Source organism: Typopeltis vanoorti, chromosome 9 (assembly GCF_054136105.1).
Source record: "Typopeltis vanoorti isolate ZY-2024b chromosome 9, IOZ_Tvanoo_1.0, whole genome shotgun sequence".
Taxonomy (NCBI): Eukaryota; Metazoa; Arthropoda; class Arachnida; order Uropygi; family Thelyphonidae; genus Typopeltis; species Typopeltis vanoorti.
In genome coordinates this window covers 89,639,368-89,658,428 of record NC_143557.1, presented here as the reverse complement: position 1 = coordinate 89,658,428, position 19,061 = coordinate 89,639,368, and the positions used below count along the sequence as shown (strand labels likewise).

General features: G+C 35.8%; 1 protein-coding gene across 1 annotated transcript in view; it reads left to right on the top strand.

The window, feature by feature from the left end:
• Nucleotides 1-19,061, top strand: part of SMC6 (Structural maintenance of chromosomes 6) — a 594,918-nt gene that overhangs the window by 12,207 nt on the left and 563,650 nt on the right. Inside the window, exon 2 of the mRNA XM_090398426.1 lies at nt 17,939-18,056. Within this exon, the coding sequence (XP_090254552.1) occupies nt 17,939-18,056 (118 nt within the window). The remainder of the gene's footprint in view (nt 1-17,938; nt 18,057-19,061) is intronic.

The following is a 19,061-nucleotide window of genomic DNA, read 5'->3' as shown; positions in this document are numbered from 1 at the left end:
ACTTGTTTGTGTTTTTCAACATCCAAGTATTTCATTGAGCTATTTTACCAGCTTTTGCAACATGCCCTCTGAACTTTAACTCTTGGTCCACTATTATCCCTAAGTCCATAGCCTCATCAATTTCCTGCAAACCAATACCATCAACATGATACATGTTATGCTATCTTTTCAACCCGAAGTGCATAACCTTACATTCTGGAACATTGAATTGACAATCACTATCCTTTGCCCACAATGCCAATTTATTTAAATTATCCTGCAGGATATCTACATCACCTTTATCAACTATTGCTCTCTAGTTTTGCATCATCAGCAAACAACTGAATAACTCCTCTTAAATCTTTCCCTATGTCATTGATATACATGTTAAAGAGTAGTGGTCCCTAGTACTAAACTCTGAGGTACTCCAGTAGTCATCATTATTCTCCTAGACTCCACTCCACCATATACTACTCTCTGGTGTCTGTCCATCATCCTCTCCTCCTCCATCTATGCAACTAGCCTCATATCCATTCCCATCCTCTCCAGTTTTTTATAATAGTTTTCCATGTAGTATTCTGTAATGGCTTGGCTAAGTCAAGCAGTATCATCATGCAGCCATTACCTTTATCCAATTCTGCTGTCACTTTATTATAAATTGTGAATAAGTTACTAAGACAGCACCTATCCCTTACAAACCCATGCTGCCCAGTATAGGGTATTGTATCCCTATCCACCCACTGTTGTGTTTTACCTTTCACCATCTTTTTCAATACTTTAACAACCACTCCAATATATAAATTGGTCTTTAGTTTGCTACCTCTGTTTTGGAGCCACCTTTATGCACTAGTACTGGCTTACCTGCTTTTCACTCCTTTGGAACCCTGCCACAGTTGAGATTCAGATTGAACAACTTCATCAGAGAAAATGCCAATTCTATTGCGCATTGATGTAGTACACTGACTAGTTTACATTCATTTTCAATATGCTGAATACCTCCTCTTCATTTACTTCAGTTTTGATATGCATCTCTGTAACATCACTGCCTGAATAATACACCATTGCAAAATGATCACTCTGCAACTGAACTATTTCTTTTAGTTCAGCCTACCATGAGCATTGTTTAAAATCATTCTGCCATAGTCATTTTTCCTCTTACTTGCTACATAACAAAAAAACTCTTTTGGGTTTACTTTGGCCTGTTTGGTTAATTCTCTCTCATAGTTTGATTTGGCCTTCCTTACTATACTATCTGCCCTTCTTTGCTTGCACTTCGTACTGATCATGTGTATGCTGATCACTTTTTTCTTTATATTTCCTCTACTCATCCACTTAATTCCAACTTGGTTTATCCTCCTGACCTTGGATATGCAGTCTGATTCTGCTACTCTCAAGCAGTCTCTGAGCACTTGCCATGCACTACTGACATTCTTTCCTTGTAGATTTTTCAAGCCATAGTACTGTTCTAAGATGACTCCCGAGTCTCATAATCACTAGTCTTATAGTTGAACATAAACCCCTTCTTGACAGAGAACTCCATGTGTATGGCAACTTCCCAGAAAACAAGACCGCATGGTCACTCTCTCTCCAATTGAATGGTGTCTACCTTGGTTATGGATACATAACCAAGATAGACACTCTGATGCTTCTTGCTTGTGATGCTATTATCAGATTCAATACCCTCAACCCCCCCCCCCTTGTCCCTTTTATAACATGTCGTTTCATGTAATTATCCCTTCAGAACTGTATAAATCCCAATTTCATCTTACTATGACCCCTTTCCTCCCTCCAATCAATGTCCCCCATCGTTAAAGTCTTCCATAATAATTTTTTGGCCTACACTCATTATGCTGATTTGCCAGTACACAGCATCTACATCTTCCTGTGGATCCCCTGGTCTGTAGCAGTACCCAATAATATATTTTATCTTATTTGCCTCTATCTCACCAGAAAGCTTCAAATGAACTATCTCCCTCAGACTTAATATCCTGTTTAACTTCTAATTTTGTTGGTTGATTTGGAGTTGGTTCCTTGAAAATACAATACCCTTCACATTCAATCATCATCATCAAATTCCTGACATATACCCTCAAGAGGTGTACAGGATATGATAGTACTACATGAAAAATTTACATTACTAACTTCCTATCTATAATTTCCTCCAAATCAATCTGTTACTGTCACGAGTACAACATTATCAGATCTTATATTTCTATCTTCTAAGGCAGTGCTTCCTAAACTGTGGGCTGCGTCCCCCCCCCTTGGGGGGGAGGCATGAAATAATGAAAAGAAATTTTAAATGTTTTAAGACTAAGTAGATTTTTTTTTATCTTAAAAGAAATTATTTAATTTTTATTATTTATTATTTCTTTTTTATATTTTAATGGAAAAAATCACGCATTGGTGTTGGTTCACAAATTTTGCTTCTTGCGTATTTTGCCGATTAATGATTATTAATAAATATATGCTTATTCATATAAGTTTCATTTCAAAGGTATTGATTTCCTCTTATGGTGCTATCTTCTGTCGAAGGTCAGCGACCATCTTGGCAAATAAACTGCGTTCTTGTGTTAATTGGAGCAGTTGTGCGCTGCTCTTTCCTGTCCATGTCTTGATGATGTTGTCAAACCATGATATTCTTTTTCTTCCTCTAGTTTCTTTGCCATCAGTTCTTCCTGCCAAAATAGTTTATAGAAGTTGGTATTTGCTGTTTCTCATGATGTGGCCAAGATATGATGTTTTTCGTTTTTTGGTTATTTGTACGAGATCTTTAGGTTTGCCAATGGATTTTAAGACATCTTCATTGGTAATTTTTTTTTTTTTTTTTTTGTCCATGATATCTTTAGCATTCTTCTGTATAGCCACATCTCAAAGGCTTCAATTTTCTTGATGGTTGTCACCTTCAACGTCCATATTTCAACTCCATAGAGCAGAATAGACCACACATAGCATTTCAACATCCGACTTCCATGTTTAGGTCTTTATTGCAGAATAATGTTCTCATTTTCATGAAGGACTGCTGTGCAACTTCAATCCTTGTCTTTTTATCTATTTCAGGATCCTTTCATTAAGCCAGCAACCAAGATATTTATATCTTGACACTTGATCGATATTTTCCCCATTGAGTGTTAGTTTCATTGATGAGGCTGGATGTTTGCTGATGACCATGTATTTTGTCTTGTTGATGTTTATATTTATTTCCATTTTTTGGCTTTCTATATATACTCTGTCAATGAGTTTTTGGAGATCCATAATGTTATCTGTAATTAGCACGGTGTCATCTGCATATTGCAGGGTGTTCTTTCCATTTATTGTGATTCCCTCTGGTCATTCTTCCGATGCCTTTTTAAAGATTACCTCTGTGTATATGTTGAACAAGAGTGATAAGAGAGCACGCATCCTTGTCTCACTCCTCTTTTGATGTTAATATCACTGGTGGTAATGTTGTCTAATTGAATGGTAGCTGACTGATTCCAATACAGAGTTGTTATTAGTCTTATGTCTTGTTCGTCTAGCCCTATTTGTTGAAGAACTTCTATTAAGTTAGTGTGTCTGACTTTGTCGAATGCTTTTTCAAAATCTGTGAAACACATAAAGACAGATTTCTGTTTTTCTATGCATTTTTGTATCAATATTTGGGCACAGAAAAGGGCCCTCTCTAGTACCAAAACTATTCCGAACGCCGAATTGTGTTTCACTTAGAGTTTCTTCACTTTTTCTATAAATTCGATTCCGAATTACAGTCGTACCCCGACTTATGCGAATCTGGAGTTACGCGGTTTCTTATATGTACGTGTTCCTGTCCCGCTTCACACCTCACCACTACTCGTATCTTTCAGGTGCTGGCCGCATTCGCCAGTGTCGCACATGCTGTGAACAAGCACTGACGTGTTTTGCACGGTCTCCATTCACACACAATTTTTATAGTGTACAAACCTTGCGATTGTTTAATGTTATGTTCTTGATAAAAATTTTATCACATAAAAAATAATAATGTCATCCAAAAGAAGCAAGTCTGATTCTTCTACAGCTAGCAAGAAAAGAAAAACATTGACTTTGGAAACAAAACTCAACATTATTAAGGATTTTGAAGGCGGAATGAAAATTTGTGAGCCAACAAAGAAGTTCGATCTACAGGAATCCACAGTAAGAACAATCATAAAAGAAAGGTTTACAGATTTTGGAGGACATAGATTCTAACGAGGAACGAATTGTAGCCACAAGGCAAGGAATAAAAAAAGCATTAGCTTGCTATGAAGAAAATTTGCATGACAAGAAAAAGACATACCATCAGACGAATCTATTAGATTTTATGAAACCATCAACATCGAAATAACTTTCTTTTTTTTATATACAAAAAACTACAATTATGATTATATTTCTTAAAAAATATAGGTGTTTTTGTAAACCTTTGGTCCCAATTGTATGTTTGTATATATAAATTACATGCAAAATTATATCCCAAGTTATGCTAATTCGACTTACGTGCTTTCTGTTGGTCCCACCTACTGTGTAACTTCGGGGTTTTACTGTACTTTCAAAATATTTTTAATGGTTGGCTCATTAGACTAAGTCTGAAGTTGCCACAGGAATTCGTTTTGGTTTTCTTTGGGATAGTGATAAATGTAGATTTGAGCAAATCTGATGGAAATTCATCACTTTCATATATTTTATTAAATAGTTTTTCAAGAAATTTGATGTTATCTGGTTCTATTAGTTTTAAAAATTCTGTTTGCACACCATCTGGTCCACTGGCTTTTCCTGTTTTACTTGATCTTATAGCACTCTCTATTTCACATTTCATGATTGCTGGTCCTTGAATGTTATCTTTTATATTTACAGGCTTCTGTCTAGTATCATTGAAAAGTTCTGTTACATTTTTATCCAAATCTGTGCTTTATTCTCTTCTTCTAGAACTATTTTTCCACTTTCGTCTCTTAGAGACACTGTTTGCTTTTTTCTGAGTTTTCTGGAAATTTCGTTGATTTTGTTATACAGATTGAAATTATCATGTTTCTTCTGAAGCAGTTCAATTTCAGTACATAAATTTTTCATCCAATTTTCCTTGGCTTCTTTTATTTTTTTCTTGATGATGTTATGTGTTTCTGTATACCTGACAAGGTCTTTCTTTTTGTACATTCTTCTTGTATCAATAAGTGAAAGAATGTTATTTGTCATCCATTCCTGTTGTTTTACATTATTCACATAACCTACTTCTTCAATACTTGTTGTTAGATGGCATTCTTTAAGCTATTCCAAAGTGATTCCATTCTTTTATTTTCTTCTATGTTAATCTGTTGTAATCACAGGTTAAGCTGTGTCTTGGCACTTTTATTTATGTTTGGGTCTTTTAGTTTTTCTACATCAGTTTTCTTTTTCTTCTTTTGTGATTTTTTAGCTGATTTTAATCTAAGACGTATTTCTTCAACTATAGGATTGTGGTCTGAGGAGATATCTTCTCCAGGATAAGTCTTTGCACTCTTTATACTACTGTTGAAAGTTTATTTTTCACTTGGTTAGACTATAATAAATTTAGTTTAATCCTTTATCCAAGTGAGAACAAACAAAGTTTGCACCTGAAAATATCTTCAGGACTGAATATGGTACTGTCTTACCTGGGTAAGTAGTACAACACCAAGCAACTCGTAGCAAAGGTGGAGCAAGATATCAACACTCCTATCCCAGTATCTCCCATAATGCAAAACACATCTCCTTGCAGATATGTATAATATTATGCATTAAGGGATTGACCACTACCCAGACTACTCTCTTCAGTGGGATCCTGGCCCAGAGTTGGAGATACCAGGCCGAAGCAATAGCAAGGTCATCTTTACCTATAGGAGTTGCCAAAAGGTTTGCCACCTTTTTTTTTTTTTTAAATTACTCTGGATTTAGAGAAAGATGTTGAAAGTTTATTTTTCACTTGGTTAGACTATAATAAATTTAGTTTAATCCTTTATCCAAGTGAGAGCAAACAAAGTTTGCACCTGAAAATATCTTCAGGACTGAATATGGTGTTGTACTATCTTACCTGGGTAAGTAGTACAACACCAGGCAACTCGTAGCAAAGGTGGAGCAAGCTACCAACACTCCTATCCCAGTATCTTCCATAATGCAAAACACACCTCCTTGCAGATATGTATAATGTTATGCATTAATGGATTGGCCACTACCCAGACTAATTTCTACCTTTATTGAGGTCTCTTCAGTGGGAGCCAGGCCCAGAGTTGGAGATACCAGGCAGAAGCAATAGCAAGGTCATCTTTACCTATAGGAGTTGCCAAAAGGTTGGCCGCTTTTTTTTTTTTTTAATTACTCTGGATTTAGAGAAAGATGTTGAAAGTGTAATTTTAGGATTTATTTATAGGAGGTGTTGGTAGCTTGCTCCACCTTTGCTACGGGTTGCCTGAAGATATTTTCAGGTGCAAACTTTGTTTGCTCTCACTTGGATAAATGATTAAACTAAATTTATTATAGTCTAACCAAGTGAAAAATAAACTTTCAATATCTTTCTCTAAATCCAGAGTAATTTAAAAAAAAAAAAGATGGCAAACCTTTTGGCAACTTCTATAGGTAAAGATGACCTTGCTATTGCTTCTGCCAATTATCTCGAACTCTGGGCCTAGCTCCCACGGAAGAGACCTCAATAAAGGTCGAAACTAGTCTGGGTAGTGGCCAATCCCTTAATGCATAACATTATACATATCTGCAAGGAGGTGTGTTTTGCATTATGGGAGATACTGGGATAGAAGTGTTGGTAGCTTGCTCCACCTTTGCTACGAGTTGCCTGGTGTTGTACTACTTACCCAGGTATGATAGTACAACACCATATTCAGTCCTGAAGATATTTTCAGGTGCAAGCTTTGTTTGCTCTCACTTGGATAAAGGATTAAACTAAATTTGTTATTATCTTTATACTACTGTGGAATCTTATATTTATCAGTATGTAATCAATTTGATTTCTGACAATGTTATGTCTGTTATCTTGAGGCGATTTCCAAGAGTACAGTCTTCTGGGGGTGAAAGTTTAAAACAGGTATTTGCTATTGTTAGATCTGCTTCCTGACAGAACTGGACTAGGCGATCTCCTCTGTCATTTCTAGTACCTAATCCATGTTCTTCAATAATTTCTCCATCACACCCATCACTATGTTTATATCATGTTTCTTTCTTAGGTTTTAAATCTCTTTTAGGTGTTTGTAAAACTCTTCAACGTCTTCTTCACTTTTGTCAGCTGTGGGTGCATAAGCTTGGATGATATTTATGTTAACGGGATTTCCCTCAAGTTCTAACAGCATTATCCTTTCAGAAAATGGAATCCAATTTATTACTGATTTATTGATTTCTTCATCTACTATTACAGCTACACCATGTCAATGTTTGTTCTCATCATTCCCAGAGTAATACATTGTCATATTATCTTGTTGACACTTTCCAGATCCTGGCCATCTTGTCTTGCAAATTCCTAAAATCCGGATGCCCAGCCTCTTCATTTCTCTTGTGGCATTCCTTAATTTTCCAACTTCATACAGAGTTCTGACATTCGAAGTTGCGATTTTAAAAGTGGACACCATTTTGAGCCCAGAGATTCTTTGCACCCCTGTCCCATTTAAAGGATGCCGGGAACTTGGGGCCAATTGTGAGGGTTTGCTCGCCATGGTGGTTGTTTTGGAGATAAGGTAGAGCAGTAATTTCTCCACGGGCTTTCTGCTCTGCAGTCTTACAGATGTACACAATATAATCATATTGCCATCTGCAAATCTGATCACAAGCTTTTCCGTCATCATTTGGCTTCAACCTTGTGTTAGTACTGACAGTGCTGCTTCCCACTGTCAGGGGTAGTGGCCCCAGCAGGTGCTTATTTAATGGTGGCACTACTCGCCATGTCACTGAGGTGTCATTGGGCTTTGTGAGGTTTTAAGTGAGACAGAGTTGTCATTTCTGCTCCCCCACGCCCTGATAGCTCAACCGCTGTTGGTCCACGGCTGCTTATTTGCCAGATTGCTCTGCTTATATCGCTGCTAGCCTGCATATCTGACGGCTGTTCCGCTGATCCACCACCTGGGGACGCACCTGGTAGTAGTCAGCTCTGTCCCAGGAAAGGTATTGATGAGAAACACAAAAAAGATTACAAACGCAAAAGCTTGAATATAAATATAATAAATATTATAATAATCTATGTCTATATTACGATTTTTTTTTCTCTCTCTCTCTCTCTCTCGCACACACACATGCGCACACACACATATCCATCCCAGGGGTGTCCAGAAACATGCTTGAGGCCTCTTACTAAATAGTAGTTTCTCCAAACATCTAACTCCAAAAACCACTCAAATGTAGTCTATTAGTCATATACAAGTCCTTTCTTCCATCAGATACATCCATGCATCTGCATGCTGTTCCTTCTGCACAATCTTCTCATTGACTTATTTAGTAATTATTGCCCTTCTTCCCAACACTTTCCTATCATTCCGAGGCAGCATATTCACAATCTTTATTTCACAATATTTCTCCCCTTTCAAATCATATGTTCCTGCCAAAACAATCGACTCTTTCATTCCCCCTTCTGCACACTAACAGCTTCATTAACATTCTTGAGCTTTGCACCTAGGAAACATGCTTTCCTCACTTTCTCATTAAGTATACCTAATCATCAAATTCATACAATACCTTTTCCTTATTTCCAGTTACTCGCACTTTCTCCTATTCACTTTTTTTTTTTTTCATTCTCCTGCCAGCTGTACAACACAACAATCATTTCTCCCACCACTCTCTAGCTCCCGTTTTGTCCTGGGAAGGATGCTGCAGTGTGCTATTTTACTCCTTACTTTCACCTCATCATCATCCACATTACTTTCGGCTGCTTGTTTCATACTCTCATTTATATTTCATGCACTAGCATTCACTACTTCCACTTTCTCCAGAACGCTTGCTTTCCTTACATTGATGATATTCATCACTTCATTTTCGTGCTTTCCACACAACTTGCATTTCTTGCACTTGCACACGAAACATGTATGCAACACTCTCTCTCTCTCTTGCCACTCTTTCATACCATAACTCATTCACTCAGCCAATGAATACATGGAACACTACGTCATACAATATCCTTCATGCTAAACTCAGTGAACAAGGAAGCCTTGGCCACCATTTTCCTTGTACGTATCAGTGCCATGAATCAAAACACTTTTGAAACAATATCCCGTATTAAATTTCTGAAACAGATACATGCATTCAACTTTACAGTCTAAAGTAAATAAGATGTAATCAAAAATAATTACTAATACTAATAGTCACTTCACTGAAATGAAAGACTTTTCTGTAAAGATGTAAATATACGCTACTACTACTACCGAGACTAATCCTGATTAATATTATGTATATGTTTTCATGTATGTACTGTCGTCAATCTTTCTACATTACAGGGTAAAGAACTCAAGTTTCTTTTGGGAGGAGATTTATTTAATGTGCCAGATGTTAACTTACTTGGGAATTGCAGGAAAAATTCCAGTAGGCAATAACTAGAATCAAACCACCAAAGCTTTCTTCTGCTGAACCATAATCATGGAAGTTTTCACAAGTTATACAGGCTGCTGAGGCTTCCAAGTATAGTGGTGATATATGATTTTCACCTGTTTCCTAAAATCTTTCACCTGAAGGTGTGAAAGATTTTAGGAAACAGGAAACCCTCAATTAGTGCACCTAATGTGTTCTTTAAACAGGCGCATTAATCGAAAACGCACTAATCAAGTATAATAACCTATGGGAAAAAAGTATAATTTGTTCCTCAAATTTCTTTTTTTTACCCTTGATTTTTTTTATAAAAGAATTAGATATGTCTCAGTGCCTAGTTAAAGGAAAACTATGAAGCTGAAAGACAAAAAAGACATATTCAAAATATAAATCTATTATTCTGGCAGGCATTCTGTTTCTTTTTTTCATACAGCTTCCTCTTCTGCAAATTTTCCTGCTTCTTTCTTCACAAGGGCCAGTCTCTGAGCATCGCTACGAAAAAGTTTCGGTTCCACAAAAAATATTTTAAATTTGTTTCTGTGAAATCTCTTTGGGCTTGTCAGTGATTAAATTTTCTTCATATTCTTCAGGATCTACCTGCTGCGCATCCAAATTCAGCAGTTCGGAATCACTCAGTTTTTCAGAATGAGATTTAATTAACTTAGATTAATTTGAAAAGCCTCTAAAATCATTTACACAATGTGAAAGAATGCGCTTCCAAATGGATTGCATATTGCTAGGAGTAATTTCATTTGACTTTGTGACTTTATAACCAGGCTGAGATTTCTCTGATTTAGCCAGAAAAGTCTTGGAAGGCCTTTGATATTAAATATTTGTTGGTCACAATAGCCCCCCCCCCTTCTTATACAATTTTCTTCAAATCTCTGGATAATTTGCAGCCACTTCCTTATCAGCACTTGCAGCTTTGCCTGTGATTAGAACATTATGTAGGCTATTTCTCAAACCACCCAGCATTAATGCAGAATTCTTCTTTTCCATCATTGATAGCCCTTTCTTTCAAGATTGCAAAGAGACTTAATGCTTTTGATTTAATAAGGTCAGTTCTTAGCAGATCTGTTTTTGGTTACAATCTTCGATCCGTGTAGAAAGAAGTGTCTAATTCAATCATTATAATACTTTGTATTCAGCAGCTTTGCTTAAAATTGCTCTTATAGTTAATTCACCCATTTTTGTGTTCTTGTCTTATCTTTGTTCTGGACTCGCCTTGTTCACTTTCTTTATTATTTCAATTTTCTTCCAATGAGATTACTTTTTGAATCATTTTCACGCTTTCACTTTTTTGCTCACTAATTCTTTTACTCATGATGAAAGGTTGGGAAAATACTTTAAAATAAAAAAAAAAATGTAAGGAAAATAATTGCAAAGGAGGTACGAGATATGATCAGGAAAATGCTATGTAATTAGCAGACGACATAAATTTTGGCAGTAAAAATTTGGAACATAGTATACATGGCGTAGTGTAGTATGCCATTAAAAATAACTTTGTAAAATGTTTTAAATCAGTAACTAAATTATTTCATTCTGGTGAGTGATTTTTTAAAATAGTTAGCCATAAAAAAAGTATAGATAGAAAATTTTTAAAATCTGTAACATTTATTTTTAAGATATATATAGGTGCACTAATTGAATTTTAGAGGCGCACTAATCGAAATTGGGTATCGAAAAAAAATGATGCACTAATCCAAAATGCACTAATCGGGGGGGGGGGGGGGCATATTAATCGAGGGATTACTCTATAAGAATGACTTAATATCAGTAAGCAATAGGATTTGCTGACATATCATTGTGTGTCTTAGTGGAATGTTCCAGGGAATTGACAGAGCATTTGGCATGCCTGTTTAATAAGTCTTACAACAGCACAGGTTCCAAGAGAGTGGAAAGAAGGAAAAATTGTTCCACCGCATAAAGGTGGTGATAAGGCTGTGGCTACAAATTATAGGCCCTCTGTATACCTGGAGTTGTGGTGAGGGTGCTAGAGAGATTGGTGAGAACAACATCCAGAAATGAGTTAATAACAGCAATATTCTCTGTGGTTGTCAGCATTGGTTTGTTAAAGGAAGCTCACGTTTTACTAACTTATGTACTATAAGGTGACAAATGTCTTGGACAGGGAACATGTATATATGTTGGTGTATTTATATTTTGAAAAAGCATTTGATAAACTGCCACACAATAAGCTGTTAAATAAATTGAAATGGATGGGGTTGGATGACAGACTTTCTGAGTTGGATTGGTGACTGGCTGTCAGATAGTTATTAGAAAGTTGTATATGGGGGGGGATGCAGTATCCAGAAAGAGGAAGGTCATTAGTGGTGTACCGCAAGGGTCAGTTTTAGGACCATTGTTCAATTTGTATATTAATGATATTGAGATGAGTTTAACTAGTGATATGCAGCTGTTTGCAGATGATGCAAAATTGGGGGCAGCAATGCAGAGTCAAGCAGATGTTATGGTCTTACAGGAGGACTTGAATAGATTGCATAAATGGGCAGGTATGTGGAAATTTCAGTTCAGTGTTGCAAAGTGTAAGATTTTGAAATTTGGTAAGCAATGATGGGATGCAAAGTATACACTTTGTGGGGAAACTTTAAAGGAGATAGAGGAGATGCGAGATCTAGGAGTGATGGTGGACAAGGACCTGAAATTCAGGGGCCACATTGCACAAATAGTGAAGACGTCACATCGGATAATGCCAGTGATGTGGAGCACCCCGATATACAGAAATAAAGAGGGTATGATGCCATTGTATAAGGCCTTGATCAGGGCTCATATGGATTATTGTTCACAGATTTGGTCACTGGGTTTTCATGGTGGTGATGAGAATATATTATAAAGTGTACAGAGAAGATTCATTAAGGTGGTCAGTGGTCTTTGGATTGTAGAGTATGAGAACAGATTGAGAGAATGTAAATTGCAAAGTCTCGTGAATAGGAGGAGGAAGGGATATGATTGAGACCTAAGTTACTCAGGTGTTTCTATCAGGTTGATGGAAAGACCTGATAGAAACACTAAAAGGTAGAAAAAAAAAATGGGAGATGGGGGGGGTAGAACAAGGGCCATCTGTGGAAACTGTATAAGGAGGGTGTGAGCAGGGGGGGGGAGGAGCAGGTTCTTTATATGGAGAGTGGTTGGTGAACAGAATGCATTGCTTGAGTGTGTTTTGTGAATGTAGATTCATTGAATCAGTTTAAGGCACAGTTGGATGAGCGTTGTGTGATAATGTGTACCTCCCACGATGATCCCCTGACTCATTGGAGGTCAGATGCTAATAATAATAATAATGAGGTTAACGTAACTGTAGTAGAGTTGCAACCTTTATGGCATCTTGACGTAGAAAAGTGAACTGTGTTACCTGGAATTTTCTCTACTTGAAATCAAGTTAAACATTTTGGTTGTTTTCAAGATATATGTTCTCTTTGGAAGATGTGTTACTGAAAATATTTTTGAAGCCTGTGTTAAAAGATGCTATCAAGCGACATGCATTGAAATAAATATGGTTTGAACATTACTTTTTTTTTTCTTGCGCTATTTCGATTTATGGAAATGTTATATTATTATGCTTACTGATTTAGATGCACTGTTGTCATTTCATAAAAACAGAAAGAGTTGTGAACAACTCTTTCTGATTTCATGAAAAAAGAAATTATGCTAAATCGCATTACATTTTTATTTTGAGGCTAACTTTTAAAATATCAAAAATTTATATTCAGTAGTATTTCAGATAAACTCGCAGTTGAAAAATGAAACGAATTATTATTATGATTGTTGTTATTTGTAGAGTACTCATTTCACTAATAACAATTCTGTTTCTTATTGTAAAATATACAGTAAAATTATCTGAGATATTAATTTAAATTTTATGTTCATTTTGAAGTCTTTCAATCACAACTCCCCACCACCATGATCGTTCCCAATAACTGAATTAATTTTAAATATCTACTTTCTTCTAATTTTGTATTTCTTGCTTTTCGTACTGTGCATTTCACATTTGAGTATCTGAAATCTATAATTTCATTTTACCTGTTGAGACATGAAATGATTATTCCCTTATCTATATCGATACTATTTCTTTACAATTTTATTATCACAACCACTACCTTGTTTTCTTTTTTGGGGCTACAGTATTCAGTTCTTTAGGGAATAGTAATTAGCCAAATTTTTACAAAGAGATTACCTGTTATTGTCTGTACTTAAAAAGTCATGAAAGTCATTTATGCCATGAAAGTTAGACATGAAGGTTAATATTATTTTCTGTCTGTAAAAATAGAAGGAAGAAAACTGAACATGAAGAACATATTTTTTACTTTGCTATTTTGTAGTAAAAAATACTATTAGTGCTACTTTGAAAATTTCTCATCTGTGGCACAAACTGCTATAAAAATTAAAAAGATGAAGTTTCACTATTGGCAGACTTCATTTTTATTTACTAAAAATGGTCTTATAATAGACACATTTCAAAAAAAAAAAAATGTTTGTGAGAGTGTTGTGGGAGAGGTTAGCTATCAAAGGCAAAATACAATTTTAATTTTAGTGTGAAAAATTTGGATATGAAATTTAACTTTTGACACATGCACATATGCATATGAGGGTGGTCTGAAAGGTTCTTGGCCTAACAATGAAAAAACAAATTAATAATTTCAAATTTATTTTTATTTTTCAACATAATCTCTCTTAAGACTAATACATTTATTTTAGCAGTGCTCCAGTGCCATTATCGCATCTCTGTAGCAGTTCTCAGTAAGAGCTGCAAAATACCCCTCTATGGCTGCAATCACCTCTTGATTCGGAAAAAACACTGACCAGCAAGGAAGAGTTTTAGTTTTGGGAAGAGATAGAAGTCAGAAGGTGCCAAATCTGGGGAACAGGGTGGATGTTCAAGCTGTTATAGTACAGATCCCTTAATTTTCCCATTGGCAAAACACCTTTGCGGACAGGTGCATTGTCCTGATGAAAGAGGATTTTTTTCTTCTGCAACCCTTGTCTTTTCTCACGAATTTTTTTGTCTAGTCTGATTAAAAGACTGGAATAATATTCCCCAGTTATTGTTTTACTTTTCAAGATAATTGATAAACAAAATGCCTTTAGCATCCCAAAATGCTGATCCCATGATCATTCCTGCTGATGGAATCAGCTTTGTCTTCTTTGGTGCTGAACAAACCAGCTTCTGTCCACTGTTTTGACTGCTGTTTGGATTCTGTTGTGTAATGGCGAATCCAAATCTCATCCACAGCAATAAATTGACTCACAAAATCAGTTTTATTCTTAAAACGCCCATCTTGTGCAAAGCTTTTTCATATCCTTTTGAAATGCCTATAGTCTCAGCAATTTCACGCGCTTTGACTCGCCAGTCATCCAATACAATATCGTGCACTTGATCAATGATTTCTGGTGTTGTTACACTTTTTGGACGTCGTTCACGTGGATCATCTTCAAGACTGGTACAGCCACATTTAAAGTTGGCAGCCCATTTCTTAATTGTCGAAAATGAAGGAGAAGAGTGCCCATAAATTTTATGAACTACGAATGAATTTCTTTTGGCGTTAAACCTTCTTTTACAAAGAATTTTATAACGTACAATATCCAATTTTTAACTAAACTAACAATAATTAACCTTTACCACGAGTTGCCTCAGTCCTGAAGATACTTCAGGTGCAAACTTTGTTTGCTTACACTTGGATAAAGGATTAAACTAAATTTATTATAGTCTAACCATGTGGAAAAAAACTTCCAACATCTTTCTCTAAATCCAGAGTAATTTAATAATAAGGTGAGACACCTTTTGGCAACTCGTATAGGTAAATAAGACTTCTCCATTACTTCCACCTTAGTATCACCACTTATGGGTCTGGCTCCCACTGACGAGACCTCAGTAAAGTTCGAAACTGATTGGAAGCTTGGGTGATGAATGGCAATGCTGTAGCCCATGAAGTTTTAACTGAAGCTCGGCTGTTGCTGTCACCCAGGTGGGGGGTGTGGTAATGAATGGCAATGCTGTAGCCCATGAAGTTTACTGAGGCACGGCTGTTGCTGTTACCCCTCAGATGACATATGAGCAAATGAGTGGCTCTGCTCAGTGGTGGGATGAGCCTGCCACAGGGTAGAGGCAACGCTGTGAGTTCTCGGTGGCAGGGTGAGCTTGTTACTGAGGGGGAACAATGCTGAGTTTTGGAGTTTGACCTGTACTTGAATATTCAATAAAGGTCAAAACCACCTGAGTAGTGGCCCAGACCACTTAATGGGTTAATCATTACGAATGTTTGGAGTGAATTTGATTAATGAAAGTATATGACTGCAGATTGCATTTGTATGGTTCAGAGTTAGATGTTTGGAGATAGAAATTATTGTTCATTGAGATGTTACAAGTGCAAAATCAAGGAAAGTAGAGCTTGTGTGTGTGTGTGTGTGGGGGGAGGATTCATGCAAGCATGTGTCCAAGTATTTCCAAAGTGAATAATGAGAATGGGAATGATCAAACTTAATGGGTTAGTCATTACGACTCAAAGGCAGTTATGAGCGCAAGGATAGATTGCAGTTCATGTACACAAATGTCAGAAGCATCAGGAATAAGGATAGGGTATTTTTAGTCAATTAAACTTGGCTAAAAAAATTAATTGGTATTAGTGAGACTTCATTGATGGAAGATGATATAGGGAGATAGATTGTAAGCAGAATATATTATTAGGAAAAACAGAATTTGGGGTAGGGGGGTTATATTACTGATGATAGCAGAAGAATTGACACTAACAAAAGAGGAACCAGAGGTTATTGACCAAGATGGTGATAGGTCTGTGATATGCTCCTCATAGATTGAAGATGTGTGAGCTTCAAAGCACTGATAGGCAGAAAAGAGTAGACATGATGGAAACATATTACTAAATGGATTTTATAAGATTAATGCAGAAGAAATCTTTCAGTATATGACAAGTAGGATGAGATCAAGGGATTATTACTAGAAGTTGATTAGGAGCATGGATTAGTTATGTTGGGATACTATACTTTTTGTTTGGAGAGTGGTGAATGAGTGGTATGAGTTTCTAGAGTGCTTTGTCTGTGAACGAGTTTATGGTATTGTGTGAATAACAGTATGGGCTTTCTATGATGAGTGTTTGAACTGCATGAAAATACCCATGTACTAATAATAAGGAATCATTTTGCGAATCATGGAAGTTTTAGATATGTAATTAGCAAAAAAACATGTGTTATCATTGGAAATTATTTTTGTTGCTTATATTCTTTTATGAGCAACAAAAGTCATTTATTTCCAATGATCCTTTAATGCAGAACCAGATACAGAAGAAAATAAATTTATTTTTTATTTTACACAGTGAATACTTCTCTATATTTGCAATTCTTGTAGATAGGCTTATACGTTGGTAACACATGACTAGTAAATCATTTAAGGAATTTACAACGTATACTGGAATATTATTAAAAGAAACTTTAATAAATACATCCTATATTTCGGCAATGTCACATTGCCATCTTCATGGCAACATAACTATGACACGTGCATGCAGGCACTACAAAAGGCAAATGAGGCAGAAAAGAGAAAACTAATGTTGTTCCTAGAGTCCTAAAGGTGCCCCCTAACGGGTAATATTGCGTTGTCTTGGCTGTTGGGCTGAAGTTCTCACGATGCAGGCTTCCCAAATTTGGGGCAGTCTCATGTCTCATTTTATCTTTCCAACGTATTCTTTGAATACGTTGGAAGAAAGCCACGTTAATACACCGCAGCAAATTTAAATATGAAAGACTGTTCATGGAATCAGCCTCAGCTGTAAAGAACTTTCCAAACCTCAACAAATTTGGGTGCATGAGACTGCCCCAAATTTGGGAAGCCTGCATCGTGAGAACTTCAGCTCACGATGGGACTCTAGGAACACCATTAGTTTTCTCTATTCTGCCTCATTTGCTTTTTGTAGTGCCTGCGTGCACGTGTCATAGTTATGTTCCCATGAAGATGGGAATGTGGTATTGCCGAAATATAGGAAGTATTTATTAAAGTTTCTTTTAATAATATTCCATATACATTGTAAATTCCTTAAATAATTTACTAGTCATATATGTATTGCAGTACTGAACTTCTTCCTCCAAAAACTATTTTAATTAAGGATGCTATTGGGTACTACTTGTTTTCTCTATAGATCCAGCAGCTTTGTCAAATTTTATCAAAACTAGAGAGGCTAAAGTAAATTAATTAGTTGATTTCACATAGAATGTTTCATGTCTCTGCTATTAGATAGCAGATGCTATTAATCTAAAATGAATAAAGAATGAAAAATTAAATAACTTAATTATTGATGGACTTACATGATAAACTTTAGATCATTTATGATTGAGTTTGGTTATAATTGATTTGTGATCAGATATATTTTATTTGCATAAATTTATTCAGATATATTAAAAAATTACATTGTCTTTCTAGTATGACTGTACATCTGTTGGCATAATCGAGTCAGTATCATTAAAAAATTTTATGTGTCATGGAAATCTTCATTTTGAATTTGGTCCAAATGTGAATTTTATTCATGGAAAAAATGGAAGTAAGTATGAATTTTATGTTTTTAAACGTAATAATTCATAAGTTTCTATTCATTCATTGCCTTCCTCCCCCCATTTCGAGACAGTAAACTTTCACACAAATAAAAGACAATAAATCAAACAAAAATAAAAATACTGATTTCCCGACAAGTGGATGCTATATTATATGTGAGTGGTGTTTTGAAAGTATTGCCTCCATTATGATAGCTCCCACACAAATGAAAGATATATCATTGATATCAATATGTCAATGGGGAAGAAAGTTTTTTTGATGAAAAAGGTGCTCGTTATCACTGGAAGAAGAACACTGGTAGAACTGCTCAAGCAGGATAAGTTTTATTTTTTCTATTGTTGGGGAAAATTTATTTGTTAGTGATAACTGAGACTAAATACTTAGTAATTGTCAGTGTTGTTAGTAGGTTTTGTTGTAATTTTTTGTGTTATACAGTTACAGTTAATGAGAGCAAAATGACAGTGAGAACAAGAACAAATAGATGTGTCGTGAAAACCAAATGTGATCAGTGTTTTTTTTAAAGGTGGTTTGTTGTCAGGAGAGTATTATGTGTGTGTGTGGGGGGGGGGGATTTGTGGACTGTTTGGGAGAGAATAAACAAGATAAGTGAAAGGGAATGAATTGCAGAAGATGTGATATTTTGATGTGGACTGTGAAGTATTGAATTAGAATCAAGAATGAGGAGTGAATATTAGATGAAAGGCAAAAGACACTTAGAACTGCAAGACTAAGAATTGTACCAGTCAGAAGGATGAGTGGGATAATATAAATGCAGAGAATATGATTGTGAATATGGAAGAGATTGAAAGAGCAAAAGTCTGCATGATTGTGGTAAAGAGCATGACTGAAGGAGCAAAAGTGAGCATGATTGTGGGAATGGAAGAGGCTGATGATGAAAAACGAGATGAGGCATATGGAAAATAAGATTAGATTTGGTGGATACAAATGAAAGAGTAAGAAAGAATAAAATGAAACCTAGTGGGAGAAAACAAGA